Below are 18,848 nucleotides of genomic sequence, written 5' to 3'. Positions count from 1 at the left end.
ACTGGCTTGTTTATGAAAATGAATAAACATGTTTTACAAAGGCCCGGACTGGCAATATGTGGATTCTTCAAAATGGCAGAGGGGCTGCTGTAAGATGCCATAGACGGCAACTATTGATTGGACTGGTGGGGGGCAGTTAAGATCTCTGTGTACTTGAAATGCCAGGGCTTATTTGGAATCCTAGCTAGGACCTGGTGCTGCTACGGTACCATCCATTCAGAATGGAGTGAACTGGCAACAATGGGAGGAAAGGAGGGCACCTCATTCAGGAGACTTCACATTGGAGTGGTCTTCTGCATCAGGAAGACCCCCCACCCCAACTTCACCATTGCAGCCATCTTTGAAGGATGAGTCAGAAATGTTTCATGAAAAAAATTGTAGTGCAAAAATATTTACAAAAAAATCGTCAGCGGCCTTTATTCCATCTACAACTAAGCTGCCTCATTCATGCCTAGCACAAGTGATTGACAGCGTGGTATCTCATAGCAACCAAATTAGATTTTATTATTATTATTACACAATTTAGAAATTTCACTTCATACTTAAAGGGGAAGGAAACCTAGTCGGCACAAACCCCCCACGCCCCCTCCCGTTTGTTGCCCACCCTCCCTCCTCCCCCTTGGTCGACCCGTCCCGCTGGGCAAATGCCCCTAACTTGTTACTTACCCTTCTGCGCAGGTCCAGTCCAGGGAGTTCACAGACGACATCTTCTTCCACGCGATCTTCTTCCTGCTTTGACCGGCGTTTTGGCGCATGCGCAGTAGGAGCATTTCGCTGGTACGGATCTACTGCGCATGCACCAAAAGTCACGCGCATGCGCAGTAGATCGTACCGGCGAAATGATCCTACTGCGCATGCGCCGTTCAAAGCAGGAAGAAGATCGCGTGGAAGAAGATGTCGTCTGTGAACTCCCTGGACTGGACCTGCGCAGAAGGGTAAGTAACAAGTTAGGGGCATTTGCCCAGTGGGACGGGTAGACCAGGGGGGAGGAGGGAGGGTGGGCAACAAACGGGAGGGGGGGTGGGGGGTTTGCGCCGACTAGGTTTCCTTTCCCTTTAAAGGATTTTTTTTTTAACTGGACTGGAAGATGTAAGGGGAAATTGAAAAGCTGTAAAGAAAGTCCCCACGCTAACCCTCCGTGTATTTGAGTTGGTCTGAGCAAAGGGGCGGGTTCTTGTGCCATGTTCCAGTCCAGGAAAAAAAAAATTCTGATAAGTATGACGTGAATTTTCTAATTTCCTGGTCCTGCCGCATTGCCGTGGGCACACATAGGACATGCCCAAGCAATAAAACTATTTATGCCATGATTTTCCATAGTTTGCACATTCACTTTCTTCCTTTATTAATTCAGAAGTGGATTTATTTTTTTTCCAAAAATTTTGATTATTTTCCTTTTGATATGTATTGGATGCTCTTTATATAGTCATATAAGATAAAGGATAGTTTTGACGCTTAAACGTCAGTTAAATTGCTTCTAGTGTAATGGTCTAGGTTAGTGATCCCCAATCAGTAGCTCGTGAGCAACATGCTACTCATCAACCCCGTGGATTTTGCTCCCAGTGGCCTCAAAGCAGGTGATTATTTTTGAATTTCAGGCTTGGAGACAAGTTTACATTGCATACAAAGCCAGGTGTATTGCCAAACAGAGTCTTCTATAGGCTGTCAGTCCACATAGGGGCCACCAATAGTCAATCACAAACCCTTATTTGTCACCCTTGGGTAGATTTGAATGTGGCTCATGGGAAAAAAGGCTGGGGATCCCTGGCCTAGTTGTTTCCTTTTGATGTAAAAGATAATGAGTTAAATACAATTACAGAAAAGAGTAAAAAAAAAACAAAAGGGGAAATGAACCTTCTACCTTTGACTTGAAAATTAAGTCTCTAGAACACTAAACTATAAGCAACACAGGTGAATCTGTTTTCTTACTGTTAATTGGGTTTAATCAGAACAAAGTCTGGTTTGCATTGAAGTGTATTCATATCTTTTTTTTTAATTTCTTGCATAAGAGATTTTTATTCTAGAATTCAGTGACAATTTTTTTGTGCGTTTAAGCATGGAGACCATCAAGAATTCTTCTGGCGTTTGGCACAGTCATACAGTGATATGTGCACTATTGCAATAGAAAGAAATCTTACGCCAGTGATGGTAACGACTACTCATTCTCCTAACTTCACTGCTGCTTGACACTTCATTTTTTTAGGATGTAGGGAATCACTGAATGCAGTTTGTTTGGGGACTTGGAAACTATTCTCTCTTATATCTGCCTGGGACAAATCTCTTCTTCGGGCGACTTATCTCCCTGAACTGCTTCCCGCCAGCTAGAATGTAAATCGCCGGCAGGATGGAGCGCTTCGTTTTCTGAAGTCGCTCGAATCTTAGGGCAACTTTGGAAAACGAATCTGACCGCGTATGTCTGTCCTAAAGGTGACCATACCTACAGAGATCGAGTGGATCTCTCCCCAATATGCCCACCTTGAGGCAGGCGATATCAGGCTGATATGATCATGGGCCCTAGGGCCCAACAAACAGGTCACCATGAGCAGAATTCGGACTCTGATTGATGGGATTTTTAACCCTCGGCCAAATATTGATCGGGGAAGCCCATCGGAGGGCGCCATACACTGCCCAATAAACTGCCAACTTAATCTGTCAGCACCTTATATCGGCCCATGTATTTTTCGACTCCCCGGATTCCCATGGCTCCAAAGACCTATTTGTAGAACTTCATTTGGCCCACAAAGACAAATAATTATCCCAACACTATTCTCCATAACTTAACTTTAATGCCAGTACAAATTAAATGGGATCTGTGGTCCAAATATTTCTCAGCTTGATTAATAAAAAACACCTTCAATTACAGTATTATCATTTTACTAAATTCCCTCTAAATTAAACCAGATCTAAAGCCCTCCAGATGTCATCTGACCCCACATTCCAGTAATTAAATCCCCATCTAAATTAAATGTGCATCTTGTGTGTATAATGAGCCAGTGCATTCAATAATCACATGTTGTTTGACTATAACCTCTGCTTGTCATGCGGTGAGAATTGTAGTTTAACAAATAGTCTGGATGGATTCTGCTAAGGATCTTTGGTAACATTTATTTAATATTAACACTTAACATTTAAGCCGCTTCATAGTTTATTAGGGATGCACTGAAACCACTATTTTGGATTCGGCCGAACCCCCGAATCCTTCACGAAAGATTGGGCCGAATACCGAACCGAATCTTAATTTGCATATACAAATTAGGGTTGGGAAGGGTAAAACATTTTTTTACTTCCTTGTTTTGTGACAAAAAGTCACGTGATTACCCTGCCGGTCCCTAATTTGCATATGCAAATTAGGATTCGGATTTGGCCAAATCCGAATCCTGCTGAAAAAGGCAGAATCCCAAACCATAATCCTGGATTCGGTGCATCCCTAATGACAACCATTATACTGTGGGTTATTTCAGCACTCACTACATTCCATATAAAGCTGGCCATAGATGCAAAGATCCGATCGTACGAATTGAGGATTCGTACAATTTTCGGACCGTGTGTGGAGAGTCACGACATTTTTTGGTGGTGGAGATCGGTCATTTGGTCGATCGGACAGGTTAAAAGATTTGTCGGCTGCGGGTAATATCGCTGCATTTATTGCCGATTGTACGATTTTCAGAGGGAGACTGTCACTAGATTTGGTCGGACATAACTTTCGTACGATTACTGTCAGGGGCAGAACATCGGCTGATCTGTTCTTTTACTACTTTATTTGATCGGAATGGTTAGTGGCAGGTCGGAGATGGGGAAGTCCGATTGTTCGATGATTCGTACGATCAGATCTTTGCGTCTGTTGCCAGCTTAACTCGTCATCTGAGAAAAAGTCTTTATAATAATGATCACGGAATACTATAAGCGATTTAGAAGCTTATATTTAAACATCTCCATCTATATACAATTTATTCACATCCTTTAACTAAAAAACAAAAAAAAATATCTTCTTGAAACTCATCAAAAACACATTCATAACATGTATATTACAGACACAGAAATAATTCCTTGGTAGATCGGAGGATTCCAATAGTTAGAATTCGCCTTTCCAATACCATTCATTTGCCAAAGGAGTTCTATTGACTTCCAGGCTTCTACATGACAGTTAGTATCTTGAAGTCTTAGGCCTTTGTACATTGAAGACTACTTACGTGTGGTTCAGGATCCCGGCCTCCTGTACTATTATGTGTTGTTTTATAGAAACAGAGGCCGGAGCAGCATGTTTCACCCTGACAGACAGAGGCATTTGTAAATAGATGAAGCAGTTTTGCTTTGGTGGATACAAACCAATATAGACTGCTGATGGTTGTTGGCCTCCATCCTTGGCAGCAGGCAGTTTGTTGTGCATCTCTAAACAATGCCCATTGCATAGGAATTTTTCTTAAACAGTGTTGCCTGTATCTTTAAGTTTGCCAAATATTAAGGAGTGATCACAAGCCACTAGCAGGAAGGACATATCAGAAGTGAATGCATTAAGTTTGGTGCTGAAGTGCAGGAATTTTGTGCAGCTCAGTCCTTGGCATCTCCCACTCCATCAGCATTAATTGCAAACATAGCCTCTGCTTCAGGGAGGCAGGGGGAGTCGTAGATTTTGCAGATACGCGTTTCACCGCGGCCTTTCCTCAGATATAACCTGCAGGAAGAATGGATTGGAAAAGTCAATTGCTGTCAGTCTAGAATTTTTCCAAGCAAATCCCAGACAAATGGAGTAGCCAGAACAAGACGTGTTGTTTTACCGTGTAGTTGATGCATGTGCTATAATATTTCCTCCAATGGGCTTCTTGGGATCAGCAGCAAACATGGCGGCTCCATCTACTTGGGCAACAACCTGGTTTGTGATGACGACTGCAACACCGAACTTGGGGCAAAAAAAATATATATACACAACGATTATTAAAGAGACACAGTCATGGGAACTTTTTTTTTTTTATCTTTAATTCTGAAATCTGACATGGGGCTAGACATATTGTCAATATGCCTGCTGCCCCTAGTCATGTCACTCTTTACTGCACCCCCCCCTCCCTGCAGCCTAACAACAGAACAATGAGAAGGTAACCAGATAGCAGCTCCCTAACACAAGATAACAGCTGCCTGGTAGATCTAAGAACAGCACTCAATAGTAAAATCCAGGTCCCACTGAGACACATTCAGTTGCATTGAGTAGGAGAAACAACAGCCTGCCAGAAAGCAGTTCCATCCTAAAGTGCTGGCTTTTTCTGAAAGCACATGACCAGGCAAAATGACCTGAGATGGCGCCTACACACCAATAATACGACTACAAAAATACACCTGCTGGTTCAGGAATTTTATATTGTAGAGTGAATTATTTGCATTGTAAACAGTGTAATTTAGAAATAAAACGACATCATAAGAATCATGACAGAATCCCTTTAAGGGATACCCTTATAAAACAATGGTTGCCGATTCAATCCATCTTGAACCTGATCCGCTCAAACCATAGAAGTGTAAAGCAGGTACTCAAAGAGTAGTCTTCCAACAGACATGTAAAATTCAGAAAGTTTATCTAGGTACACATGGAGATAGCTAAATAAACATGGAGGTAGCTAAATACACTAATATGGTTTGATTGGCTCCCCTAGTTGAAGGCTGAGGGCAGGGCACCTGGGCCTCTTCCAGACATTGGAAAAGGTCCCAGAGTAAATTCACATAACTCAACAATCTTCTATATTCTTTGTCTGCTCAAAATCGGATAGGGTAAAAAGGAAAAAAAAAAAAAAATCACAGAACCACATCTCCTTTTATGCATCCTATAGTGATGTGCGGTCGGGAATTTCCCGACCTGCACCCGCCCTCCCTCAGCCCGCACCTGACTTCCGGGTAACTTTTATAGACCAGCCGAAGACTTCACAAAAGGGGCGTGGCGCACGTCTATAAATGTTAACCCGGAAGCATTTGTAAGGTCGCTGGTGGGGAGAGCAGTCAGAAGAGCTTAATGCGGGTTGGGGGTGTGAGGTCGGCCCAAACCTGCCCGACCCGCGGGTATCGGCCGGCCCACACATCACTAGCATCCTATGACATAGTAAAAGGTCTATGGGTGAACCGACTATTCGATGGATCTGGGCTACCATGTGGGCAGCTGATTTGGATAAAGGTCTTCTAGATGTTACAGGTATCCAGAAAATGTAATTGAAAAATTGATCAGAACTTCAACAATAGACTGGCCCATATAATTGTTGACAATCAAAGAAGTCTCTTAAAGGTGAATTCAACCCTTTAAGAAAAAAACCTGTAACCTCCACCCCACTCCCTCATCCCCCAAGCCTAACTGCCCCCGAACTGCGCAGATTGTGGCATCGGCGTTCCACGCAGCCATCTTCCGGGTCTTCGGTAACCTGAGTGGGAGATTGGCATGTTGGCGCTTGTGCAGTTGGAGGAATTTGCCGGTATACGAAACTCAAGAAAATCATCGAAGAGCCGGAAGAAGACATGAAGACCCGGAAGATGGCTGCTGTGAACTCTGATGCCAGAATCTAAGCCAAGGTGTTCTCCTTTATAGTTCTTCCCCCCCTCACCTGAAACTCATGCTGCATTTATCTTCTCTTACCTCATCTGCGAGTCGAAGTAGCATTCTAAGAAAGCGTGCCAGATGCATCTGACGTGCTGAAAGCTCCCCTCTCCCAGAATAATCCGTCCTGTAGAGCGCAGTCGCACTGTCCACAATAAGAAGGGCGTATCTGTGGGGCAATGGGTCAGAGATCAGTAATTAAAATTAGAGCATTGATGCCATTGACAGTTCTCTACATACATTCATCATATTGATAGATACCCAAGTAAAAGATGTTATGCGTTAACCATTTTTCTAATAAAAAGCGAGTATACCTACAACCTTATTATAAGTACATCTAATTTTACTTTAATGGAGAACTTCACCCACAGGTGAATGAAATAATAACAATGAAAGGAGTGGTTTATAAGCAGGGGAATGCAGTAAATCCCACTCATCTGTTACAGACCAATGGGCCAATTACCTTTTTCTCTGTAATAATAAAACAGTAGTTTATACTTAATCCCAATTAAGATAGAATTAATTCTTATTGGTTTTATTGAAAATTCAAATTTGATTTTTTTTATATGATCAAAGCTGTCAAATTCGACTAGTGAGTTATTCACATTTGTTTTTGAGATTTATCATACTCTGGCTCTTTAAGAACTTGGATTTGACTATTCGCTACTAAAACACCTGCCGAATTGCTGTTTAAGTGAATGGGAGAAGTCCAATTTTCCTACTCAAACAAGACTCAGATACAGCTGCTAGTAACGGTCTGTAAAACCCATCATACAGAAGAAGTAAACACAGGCTTTGCTTTATGGAGACTGCAGCTGAAATTACCTTGACTCTGCCATCATGGCCGACGCTTGGTACAAGAGTTGGGTCTGATGGTCGGTGTTGAAGGCACGGGCATAAGCAACATTATCAAGAACATCACTTCCCGATAATCCATATCTAGAAGAAAAAGGACAACATTAAAGGGGTTGTTCAGTTGTTTTTAGATTGTTCCCCAGAAATAAAGACTTTTTTAAATTACTTTACATTATTTATTTTTTACTATTTTTTCCAAAATCTAAGTGTAAAGCTGAATGTTCGTGTCTCAGGCAGCTCAGTAATTCAGGTGCAGACTCTAAACTTCAATTTTGCAACATTTAGTTGATCCATTTCTCAGCAGCATCTCTGGAGCATTAGCAACTATTGTATCAATTCTAACAGCTGCCTGTAATGAAACTCAGGGATCCTGCCCGGCGGGGACAAAGATAACAAATGGATCAAATAATGTATCAATTTAGAACAGTTACAGGGTCGGTGACCCCCCTCCCATGGCTGCTTTAGAAAGTTACAATTTACACCTCAATATTACAAAACGGGCAAACATAGAAAATAGAAAGTAATTGGAAAAGGTCATTATTTCTGGTGATCTATCGGAAAACAACTAGATGTTTGAAGGTGAACCAACCCTTTAATACAGGCTATAGCACACATCGCTAATGTCATGGAGCTCCTCACAGAATCTTTAACTTATCCACAAGCAAATTTATTTGCAAATGGCTCTGGGACCACTAGGACAGACAGACGTACAGTTAAAGGGGAACCATCTCAGAAAAAAGACACTTTGTAAATAGAATCAATTAAAAATTCTGTAAGGTTTCTGAAAACATCAAGTTTATCTTCACTTTTCCTCCATCAGCATTTGTTTCTCTTCATTCTGTCTTCATGCAGCAGTTGGGTGTCAGATATTCATTGACAGACAATATATCTTATAGGGGGGCTCCTTTTAGCTAGAAGATGTATTAGAGCTCACTCTATTAAAATCACCAGACATCATGTCTCTCTACATGCAGGATTTGTGCAAAAGGCAGTTATGTAGTCAGATTTTGTTTGTACTGGAATCAGTTATTTGAGTGAGCTCTAATACATCTGCTAGGAAAGGAAGCCCCCCTTTCGAATTGAGTTTTTCGAGTTGAGCTGAGAAAATTATATTTTATGAATACATTTCAAATTACGAATTTGAAATTCGACCCTTGATAAATGTGCCTTCCACTATTATATTTATCATTTCTGGCCTAATGATCCGAAAACATTCTGTCGTGCATCGGTTCTCAGGATTTTTTTTTTTTTGATGCAAAATAATTCCATTGCCAATTCTACTGAAGTAGAGGGAAAGTTACAAATATAATTTCTGTGCCGAGTTTGAACTAGTCGGTTTTAGAGAATACCTTTCAGCTACAGCAAGCAAACGTTCTGGACGAAAGGTTCCTTCTGTATCAATGTACATAGCCTTGCCCTCACCACCACCTCTATCAATGGGAAGCTGGAAACAAAGAAAGGCAATTTCTCAGACAGGGATCATAAATCAATGGCAGCTTAAAGGAGAAGGAAAGCCACCAAAGCAGTTTATTGCCAATAGATTAGCCACAATATAACAAGCTATAAGACTATATTTATTCTGCAGAATGCTTTACAGAAGCTCTCTCTGTTTGTTTAGGATAGCAGCTGCCATGTTAGCTTGTTGTGACATCACTTCCTGCCTCAGTCTCTCCCTGCTCACTTATAGCTCTGAGCTCAGATTACAGCAGGGAGGGGAGGGGGAGAGGAACAAACTGAGCATGCTCAAGCCCTAGACCTGGAGGTTTAAGCTGAAAACAGGAAGTCTGATACAGAAGCCCATGAGTACACAATAGAAGGAAAGAAATGCAGTGTTTCTTTTGACAGAGGACTCAGAGCAGCATTACTTTGAGGGTTTACCGTGTATTTATATAAACCTTGCTGATAAAGCTGACTTCATTTTAGCCTTTCCATCTCCTTTAATACGCATATACACTTAAAATTAACACAAGTGAGATTTTATGGAAATGAATGACACAAGCACTAAGGGCGGGCAAAACAACAATGGCACAAGGCAAATTATTTGATTGGATTTTTGATTCAGATCGGACTGAACGAAGACTATGACTGAAGATGAAGAATAGTAATCCTGGCTGTGATAACTGCCCTGCAACATTTAGGGGGTTATTTATTAAGGATCGACTTTTTTTTTTTGCGGTGTCTGTTTTGACGCCGAAAACCTGAAAAAGCTGCGGATAAAAAAAGAAGCAATTTTTTCCGCAATTTATTATGCCCGAATCCATCTGAAACCTGCCAAATTCATGTAAAAGTCAATAAAAAAAAAAAAACGAAAAATTCGGATTTTGATAAATAACCGCCCAAACTAGTGTCCTTTAAGCCTAGTTTTAACCAATGTGGTGCCAAGCCAATATGTGCCGTGCCACAGAGTCATTCCAGACTTAGGCTCAAGAATCACACGATATTCATCATGATTTTTATGGTGTAGTTTTTATTTCTAAATTAGACTGCAAATAATTAACTCTACAATATACAGTTTCATTCCTGAACCAGCAAGTGTATTTTTTTGTTGTTGTAATATTGGTGGTGTACGCGCCATCTTAGGTCATTTTGCCTGGTCATGTGCTTTCAGAAAGAGCCAGCACTTTAGGATGGAACTGCTTTCTTACTCAATGTAACTGAATGTGTCTCATTGGAACCTGGATTTTACTATTGAGTGGTGTTCTTAGATCTACCAGGCAGCTGTTATCTTGTGTTAGGGAGCTGTTATCTGGTTACCTTCCAATTGTTCTGTTGTTTGGCTGCTGGGGGGGGGAGGGAGGGGTGATATCACTCCAACTTGCAGTACCGCAGTAAAGGGTGACTGAAGTTTATCAGAGCGCAAGTTACATGACTGTGGCACCTGGAAAACTAACAATCTGTCTATCTAGCCCCATGTCAGATGTCAAAATGTAATATAAAAAATTTTTTTTGCGCTTACGAGAAACGGATTTCAGTGCAGAATTCTGCTGTAGCAGCACTATTAACTGATGCGTTTTGAAGAAAAATGTTTTCACACGACAGTATCCCTTTAAGTGGTGATTGTCAGACTTTTTCAGTTTAAAGCAATAATGACATTTCTATGATAAGCCTTAGCAAATTGCCAGTATTGCTCAAAATAATGGCATGATTTTTTTTTTCAAAAGCAGCCCCAGACTGCTCCCAGCCTAGCGGATATGACATGGCTTACTGCCCTAATAGTAGAGTACCATGTGTTGGGCGTCTTACTGCAGTCTAACTACAACTCCAAGCTGTCTTCTTGTGTTCAGGGCTAACATTCACCAATAGTCCTATTCTGGGTTATCTATAATTTAGGGCACAGTAATGTACAGAACATTCCTTACCTGACAGGTGACAGCAAGAGTGTGACACAGCTGAGTCTTTCCTGTGCGAAACTCACCGAACATCTCTGTGATGGAACCAGTTTCAACGCCCCCTAGTGGGAAAAAAATAATTAACTTCTTATTGCAGAAATACATTTGTCATGTTCATGGAATATTTTCTAATTGGACCAGTGTTGTTAGTGGAGTACCGCAGGGCTCTGTACTAGGTCCCTTGCTTTTTAACTTGTTTATTAATGACCTGGAGGTGGCCATTGAAAGTACTGTTTCTATTTTTGCAGATGATACTGAATTGTGCAGAACTATAGGTTCCATGCAGGATGCTGAGTGATTTGTCTAAGTTGGAAAACTGGGCAGCAAACTGGAAAATGAGGTTCAATGTTGATAAATGCAGGTTATGCCCTTTGGCAATAATAATATAAATGCAAGTTATACACTAAATGGCAATGTGTTGGGAGTTTCCTTAAATGAGAAGGATCTAGGGGTCTTTGTAGATAACAAGTTGTCTAATTCTGGGCAGTGTCATTCTGTGGCTACTAAAGCAATTAAAGTTCTGTCTTGCATAAAAAGGCATTAACTCAAGGGATGAAAACATAATTCTGCCTCTTTATAGGTCCCTGGTGAGGCCTCATCTGGAGTATGCAGTGCAGTTTTGGACTCCAGTCCTTAAGAGGGATATAAATGAGCTGGAGAGAGTGCAGAGACTAAGTGAAACTAAACTGGTTAGAGGGATGGAAGACTTAAATCATGAGGGGAGACTGTCAAGGTTGGGGTTTGTTTTCCCTGGAAAAAAGGCACTTGTGAGGGGACATGATTACACTTTACAAGTACATTAGAGGACATTATAGACAAATAGCAGGGGACCTTTTTACCCATAATTTGGATGCACCGAATCCACTATTTTGGATTCAGCTGAACACCCAAATCCTTTTCAAAAGATTCGGCCAATACCGAACGAAATCCTAATTTGCATATGCAAATTAGGGATGGAAATGGGGAAACCATTTTCCCTCCCCGTCCCTAATTTGCAAATAACGATTTGGATACGGTCTGGCTGGGCAGAAGGATTCGGCTGAATCCTGCAAAAAAAAAAAAAAGGCTGAATGCCGAATCGAATCCTAGATTCGGTGCATCCCAAGGAACAAACATTACTTGCAGCAGCCCGTGCTTTTAGACAACTCCAAGAAAACAGAAATTACTTCCCGTAGCGTTAACTACATCATTACTATAACCAAGGTTAAATGTAACAGAAGTTGCTGGCACCTTGGAGAAGCTTGTCAAGCTCCTTGGAACCTGTACTGATCTGTATTATTTCAGAGCGTCTCTGGTGAAACTCTGTGGCTGTAGTAAATCCCATGGGAACCAGTTTGGCAGCTTCTGCCTGAAAAATAAGAGATACATAAACATTTCAATGTTAGCACTTCAGTCACCCATTGTAAATATATATATATATATATATTTATATAAAAGGGCAAGTGTCTTCATAGGCATCAATATCATAATCTCAAATGTATTACAGATATTTATTATGCATTAGCACAGTGGTGGTCAGCAGGCCTCCAAGCACCGCCCACAGGCCTCCAAGCCAATTATAAAAATTTTGCAATGTAGTCATTGTCTTTTTTTATTCCAAGATATTAAGGGATACATGTACTGTTAAAGGATAAGTAAACCTTTAAAATAAGTATGTAAAATTGATGAGGTTGCTATCCTAAGCACTTTTGCAATGTACATTCATTATTTATTCTTTTTTCTCATTCCAAGATATTAAGGGATACATGTAGTTAATATGAATGAATTTTGTTACAACAGCGCCACCTGCTGGTCAGTTTCCGACCAGTCTGACCATCAAGTAGTCAAGGAAGTTGTCAGGAGAAAGAAAGAGGCTGCTTTGATTAGAATAGCACTCACGTCAAATTTACATTCACTTATTTTAAAGGTTTACTTATCCTTTCCTGTAGGACAACTTTACTTGAAGGTACAATTAATGAACTTACTAGGATTTTTTCAGCTTTAGCCTCACTGATGCCTTTTATATTGAGCAGTTCCTTCTTTGGAGCATAAGCCACTGCTTCTACTGTGTGGAACCCGGCCTCCTCCAGTTTCTTGACGTCATTTGCATTTATCCCACATTGCTGTTGGGAAGGATGAAGACTTATGTCAGAAAAGATCCATTGCCTACGGAAACTTAACATCCGTTAAACATTTTCAATGGATTTGAAGTTACAGTGAAACCTCAAGTTTACATCCCCTGATTTTAGGTTTTACCTCATTTTACATTGTTGCTTTGTGGTCCCACCTAAATATTATATTAACCTGATTTTACACCATTTTTTCTGCTCCCCTGAAAAAACTAAAATGGGGGTTCTACTGTATTTAAAAGTAAATGTAGGTGCCGGGCACACTGGTAACTCACATATAGATCAGCCCGAAGTTTGTAGATAAAAAAATAGATATTTTATTTATACAATCATTCTACTGTATTTGCAAGTGCAACTGCTACTTGAAGCGCTCACTGTCTGAATGTCTACATTTTCATTGCACTGCTGATTCTGGCTCCTAATCAATGTAGAAGACAGCCGACCTGAAGGAGAACGGATTTTATGTTCTACTGTTAAAACCCGCACTCTGCACCCCCAACCGTGTTATACGTTGCAAGTGTGTTGGTGCAGGCTTATGTGAGAGAATGGATATGTAACCACTTGGATTAAGCCGAGGATTCCTTTCCAGTCAACTTTATTGGTGGTCGTTGGCTGTACTATAGAAAGTCTTTTTTTTTGTTAATGATTTGCCCAAATACAGTTACTTTACCTCTAATCTGGATATTGCCTGTGGTCCAAAATGCTCTTCCTCTGTGGCTTCGGCTTCATAGTGCGCTTGCATGGCCATTTTGCTAGAGTGCTGATGTGGCTGAACACAAAAATAAGTAAAAAGACATGTTTAGCCTATGACCATGTGTTTTAATACTGTAGCACACAATACAGGTATGGGATCCATTATCCAGAAAAGGTTGCCTCCCATAGACTCTATTATTATCAAATAATCCAACTTTTTAAAAGTGTATTCTCTGTAACAATAAAAGAGTAGCTTGTACTTGATCCAAACTAAGATATAATTAATCCTTATTGGGTTCATTTAATGTTTATATGATTTTCTAATAGATCAAAATTATGGAAAGATCCGTTATTCGGGAAACCCCAGGTCCCGAGCATTCTGGATAACATTATTACATGCTCAAGTGCTCAGGGAACCACTTTCTGCATATTCCCCTTTAAAGCTACTAGGGATGCACCGAATCCACTATTTTGGATTCGGCCAAACCCCCGAACCCTTTGCGAAAGATTTGGCCGAATACCGAACCCTAATTTCCATATGCAAATTGGGGGTGGGAAGGGGAAAATATTTTTTACTTCCTTGTTTTGTTTTTGTTTGATTACCCAATGAAAAAAAACCGCCTGCATATTTGTCAGGCGCAATATGATTGTGCGAAAATACACCAGCGAAAAGACGCACCAACGTCTTTATTTGATGATGTCATGCGCAATACCCGGAAATCGCGCCCAGCATAATCTCACGCGAATGCCTATTTAAACTTTGAAAAGATGAGCGCCCACCACTTATGCCCCTGAGGAAGCTGAAGTAGTCAGCGAAACGCGTTGGGTGGCATAGGTGGACGGTGGCAGCTTAGCTCCCACTTTGTCCCTACGTAGACAGGCAGGTTCTTGCTGACAAACTTGGGGCACAAATGGAAGGGTGGGAGCGGGTAGCGTTTGCACTGTAACCAATGGTTTATACTACTACCGGCGAAGTATTTTTGTTGGCTGATTAAGATACCACCGTTTCCACCATTTGCTGGTTTTTAAGTGAATGTTTTTTTTAAAGGGATACTGTCATGGGAAATTTTTTTTTTTTAAAAACGAATCAGTTAATAATGCTGCTCCAGCAGAATTCTGCACTGAAATCCATTTCTCAAAAGAGCAAACAGATTTTTTATATTCAATTTTGAAATCTGACATGGGGCTAGACATATTGTCAATTTCCCAGCTGCCCAAGTCATGTGACTTGTGCTCTGATAAACTTCAATCACTCTTTACTGCTGTACTGCAAGTTGGAGTGATATCACCCCCCCTCCCTCTTCCCCCCCCAGCAGCCAAACAAAAGAGCAATGGGAAGGTAACCAGATAGCAGCTCCCTAACAAAAGATAACAGCTGCCTGGTAGATCTAAGAACAGCACTCAATAGTAAAACCCATGTCCCACTGAGACACATTCAGTTACATTGAGAAGGAGAAACAGCAGCCTGCCAGAAAGCGTTTCTCTCCTAAAGTGCAGGCACAAGTCACATGACCAGGGGCAGCTGGGAAATTGACAAAATGTCTAGCCCCATGTCAGATTTCAAAATTGAATATAAAAAAATCTGTTTGCTCCTTTGAGAAATGGATTTCAGTGCAGAATTCTGCTGGAGTAGCACTATTAACTGATGTGTTTTGAAAAAAACATGTTTTCCCATGACAGTATCCCTTTAAGGACATTGTTCCTGCACTGCGGCCTTATAGGCTACTAGCAGTGGGTTTGTCTTTTGCGGGCGCTCCTCTTTTTAGCCTAATTTTATTAAAAGTTAAGTTTTATATAAGGCAGTTTTGCCAATTATACTATATAGGCGCCACACTGAACTAGTTTGAGTGTTTATGGACTAACAGTGTTTCGATTTCACTTCTTTTTCTTCTCTTACCCAATGGCACCTACTACTAAAAAAAGTCTATTATTATGAAAATGGTTTATTTACATGAAGCAGGGTTTTACACATCAGCTGTTTTATGCGATATCTTTTTATAGAGACTTACATTGTTCGAGGGGTGTAGTTTTCCTTTAAATACTCACCTCAACATGGCTTAGTTACTATCAAGTGCAGTTCATTTCTTATTATTACAGATGCAAAAAAAAAAGCAAATCAATAAAAATAAAACAAGTGTTTTTTTCTAAATTAGCATTGCTGTATTTCATAGCTTTCTGGATAAAGGATTTCTGTAGCATAGAATTAAAGGATGGGGCTTAATCATCAAGCAGAATATAGTTAGAGATAGGGTTGCCACCTGTGTGGTGTTGAAATGGGCATCAAAACATTAAAACACTGAGAATACCGAATAGAAATTTAAGTGATGCAATAACCTTGCCCTGGTGTCATAACTCCACCAACATCATTGTGCTCACCTCTGATGTCATCATGTCTGTTCCTACGTCACTGCCCCCCCCATGTTTTGGTTTAACCATCAGCAAAGGTGGGCAACCCTATTTGTGCACATCTTGTAACCCTCCAAGGAGCCAGGGGACCCTCTTATAATATCTAGGCAAGGGGAGGCTTGATATCTTGGCAAGATGTCCAGGAACTACAATTCCCATCATTTCAAGCCCGGCAGCAGCAACAGGTGATCATTGTGAGCCAAAGGTACAAGACAGGAAGCAGCCCCTCCCCCCTCCCACACCATGGTCACGTGTGTCTGTCAGAGCTAGGCTACCCGTTACGGGTGTAGCAGCCGTGTGACACTCAGTACATACCCGGAGCTGTTACACAACAGCAGATAATACGTTCCCGTCGTTTTTACTACATAAACTCGCTGTTAGCCGCATACAGGAAAGTGCCGCGTACAGTCAGTCCCTCAGCTACACAGGAAGCACCAGGATGTGGACCCTCAAGCAGCAAACACGTCTGTCCAATATGAGCCACTCACTCAGCTGTTGCACAGGCCCAATACGAAACTCCCGCCGAACCCCGCGTACTACGTCACACGCACAGCTCCGCCCACTCAGGCGTCTGCGCTTCTACGATTGTAACTGAGGGAATTCAGGGTCCTAGCGCTTCAGCTTATTCACTCCGCCTCGGTCTAGTCTGGACATGTCCGACTCCATCGCACATTGGAGTAGATAGAAACTTCTGCCTGCCTATTACACACGGGCAATGGAATGTCCATTCATTCAGATGCAACTTGAATACACGGGAACACACTCGTTGCACGTGTCCCACACCTCCCAACACTATGGAAATTGAAAGAGGGGCAAAACGATTTGCCATGCGCATTGGGAGGCGAATTGTTGTGGCCACGCCCCCTAATTACCATGTTCATTTTACAAAAAGTTTGAACACTTTTCTGTGGTTTTTATGTGTCATTACAGTTTTGCTACTGAAGGCGAATTGCCCTTTAAGCAGCAAGAGACCTGCTTATCTTGAATTGTTACAATTGTTTTATGCTGATCTTAAATTGTTACAAAAGTACCTAAGTATCTATTCTGGGCTCTGTGCCAATTAAGTTTTAGAAACTGTTGTATCTTATTCTGGCTGTTCAGTGCAGGAGATCAAAGAGACATTTCACTAACAACCCGGGACTGCCGGTTGAGCTGTCAAAATTGGGACTGTCTTGCGAAAAACGGGACAGTTGGGAGGTATGCACGTGTCTTTGCTGTGAGCAAAAAAGTTTTCTTTTTAAAGGGGCACTTCATCCTTAAAGGGGTGGTTTACCTTTAGGTTAACCTTTAATATGTTATAGAGTGGCTTATTTTAAGGAAGTTTCCAATTGGTCTTCATTTTTTTATAGTTTTTGGATTATTTGAATTCTTCTTCTGACTCTTTCCAGCTTGCAAATGGGGGTCATTGACCCCATCTAAAAAACAAATGCTCTGTAAGACTACAAATGTATTGTTATTTTTGTATTACTCTTTATTTTTCAGCCTCTCCTCTCCTATTCCAGTCTGTTATTCAAATCAATGCATGGTTGCTAGGGTAATTTGGATCCTAGCAACCAGGTTGCTGAAATTACAAACTGGAGAGCTGCTGAATAAAAAGCTGAATAACTTAAAAACCACAAATAGTAAAAAATAAAAACCAATTGCAAATTCTCTCAGAATATCACTTTCTACGTCATACTAAAAGTTAATTTAAAAGTGAACAACCCCTTAAAGTTAATGTTTGCTATGTTATAGCCAAAAAGGTTACAACGTTTCAGGGGCGTACCCCTTCATCAGGTACGCCCCTGAAACGTTGTAACCTTTTTGGCTTGACATTAAACACGGGTAGTAACCCTTAAGCAGAATATGTGTGCTGGAGTACTTCGTTTTTACAAAGATCATGGAGCCAGATTTACAGATAAACTGGGATTCTATTTGGAAGATTATTTTGTTGCAGCCACTGGTTCTGCAGAGTTGGAGAAAGTTTGTATTAAACAATACAAAAACTATAAAATCCACATTAGATTACATGAGAACACAGGACCCAGTACAGTCTGTATATTCTGATTATTAATCAGTCTTGCTGTATCGGCTTCTGGCAGATATTATGTGACTTGTGCTGTTTTGCTAATTTATGACAATCCCTAAGCAGCCCAGACCACACTGAGCATGTGCACAGTCTTAGTCTTGCAAAGATGTTAAACAAAGTTACAAGATGGTGACCCCCCTGTAGCCAAATTTGAAAGGATAAATCATTTGTTTAATTAGGTTTGTGGTGTAAAAAGTTTATGTTTAGTATACAAAATACAGCATTTCTAGCATTTTAGACTTTACTTCCCCTTTAAGTCAACTTTTAGTATGTTATAGAATGGCCAATTCTAAGCAACTTTAGATTGCCTCTTCTTCGGGGCGACTAATCTCGCAGAACTGCCTCCCACCAGCTAGAATCGAAATCACTGGCGGGATGGCACTCTGAGCGATTCGTTTTCCAAAGTTGCCCAAAGTTTTCTCGTGAGGCAACTTTGGAAAACTAAGCGCTTCGAGTGCCACCCCTGCCGGCGATTTTGATTTTAGCCGCCAGGAGGCAGTTTGGGCTATTTATTGCAGGTAAACTAAGGGCAGCGATACACGCTCAGATTCGGGGAGATTAATTGCCCAGCGACAAATCTTCTCTTTCTCGGGGCGACTTATTTCCCCGAACTGCCTCCCGCCAGCTAGTATGTAAATTGCCAGCGGGATGGCAATCTGTGTGCGTCGTTTTCCAAAGTTGGCGATTTTGATTCTAGCCGGCGGGAGACAGTTCAGGGACATTAGTCGCTCCGAAGAAGAGGAGATTTGTCACTGGGCGACTAATCT

The 18,848-nt window shown here is 41.1% G+C and overlaps 1 protein-coding gene across 1 annotated transcript; it reads right to left on the bottom strand.

The window, feature by feature from the left end:
- Nucleotides 1-2,766: 2,766 nt before the first annotated feature.
- On the bottom strand, nucleotides 2,767-16,455 carry rad51.S (RAD51 recombinase S homeolog; the record flags this gene model as incomplete). Its single annotated transcript, NM_001087767.1, is given in 10 exon segments — nucleotides 2,767-4,669; nucleotides 4,773-4,894; nucleotides 6,602-6,731; nucleotides 7,388-7,501; nucleotides 8,767-8,861; nucleotides 10,777-10,868; nucleotides 12,037-12,154; nucleotides 12,771-12,908; nucleotides 13,585-13,683; nucleotides 16,329-16,455. Coding segments are annotated over 9 exon segments (1,011 nt in total). The 3' UTR covers nucleotides 2,767-4,545.
- Between the last annotated feature and the right edge of the window lie 2,393 nt (nucleotides 16,456-18,848).

The sequence above is a fragment of the Xenopus laevis genome, chromosome 8S, assembly GCF_017654675.1.
Source record: "Xenopus laevis strain J_2021 chromosome 8S, Xenopus_laevis_v10.1, whole genome shotgun sequence".
Lineage (NCBI taxonomy): Eukaryota > Metazoa > Chordata > Amphibia > Anura > Pipidae > Xenopus > Xenopus laevis.
This window is presented reverse-complemented; position numbering and strand designations above follow the sequence as displayed.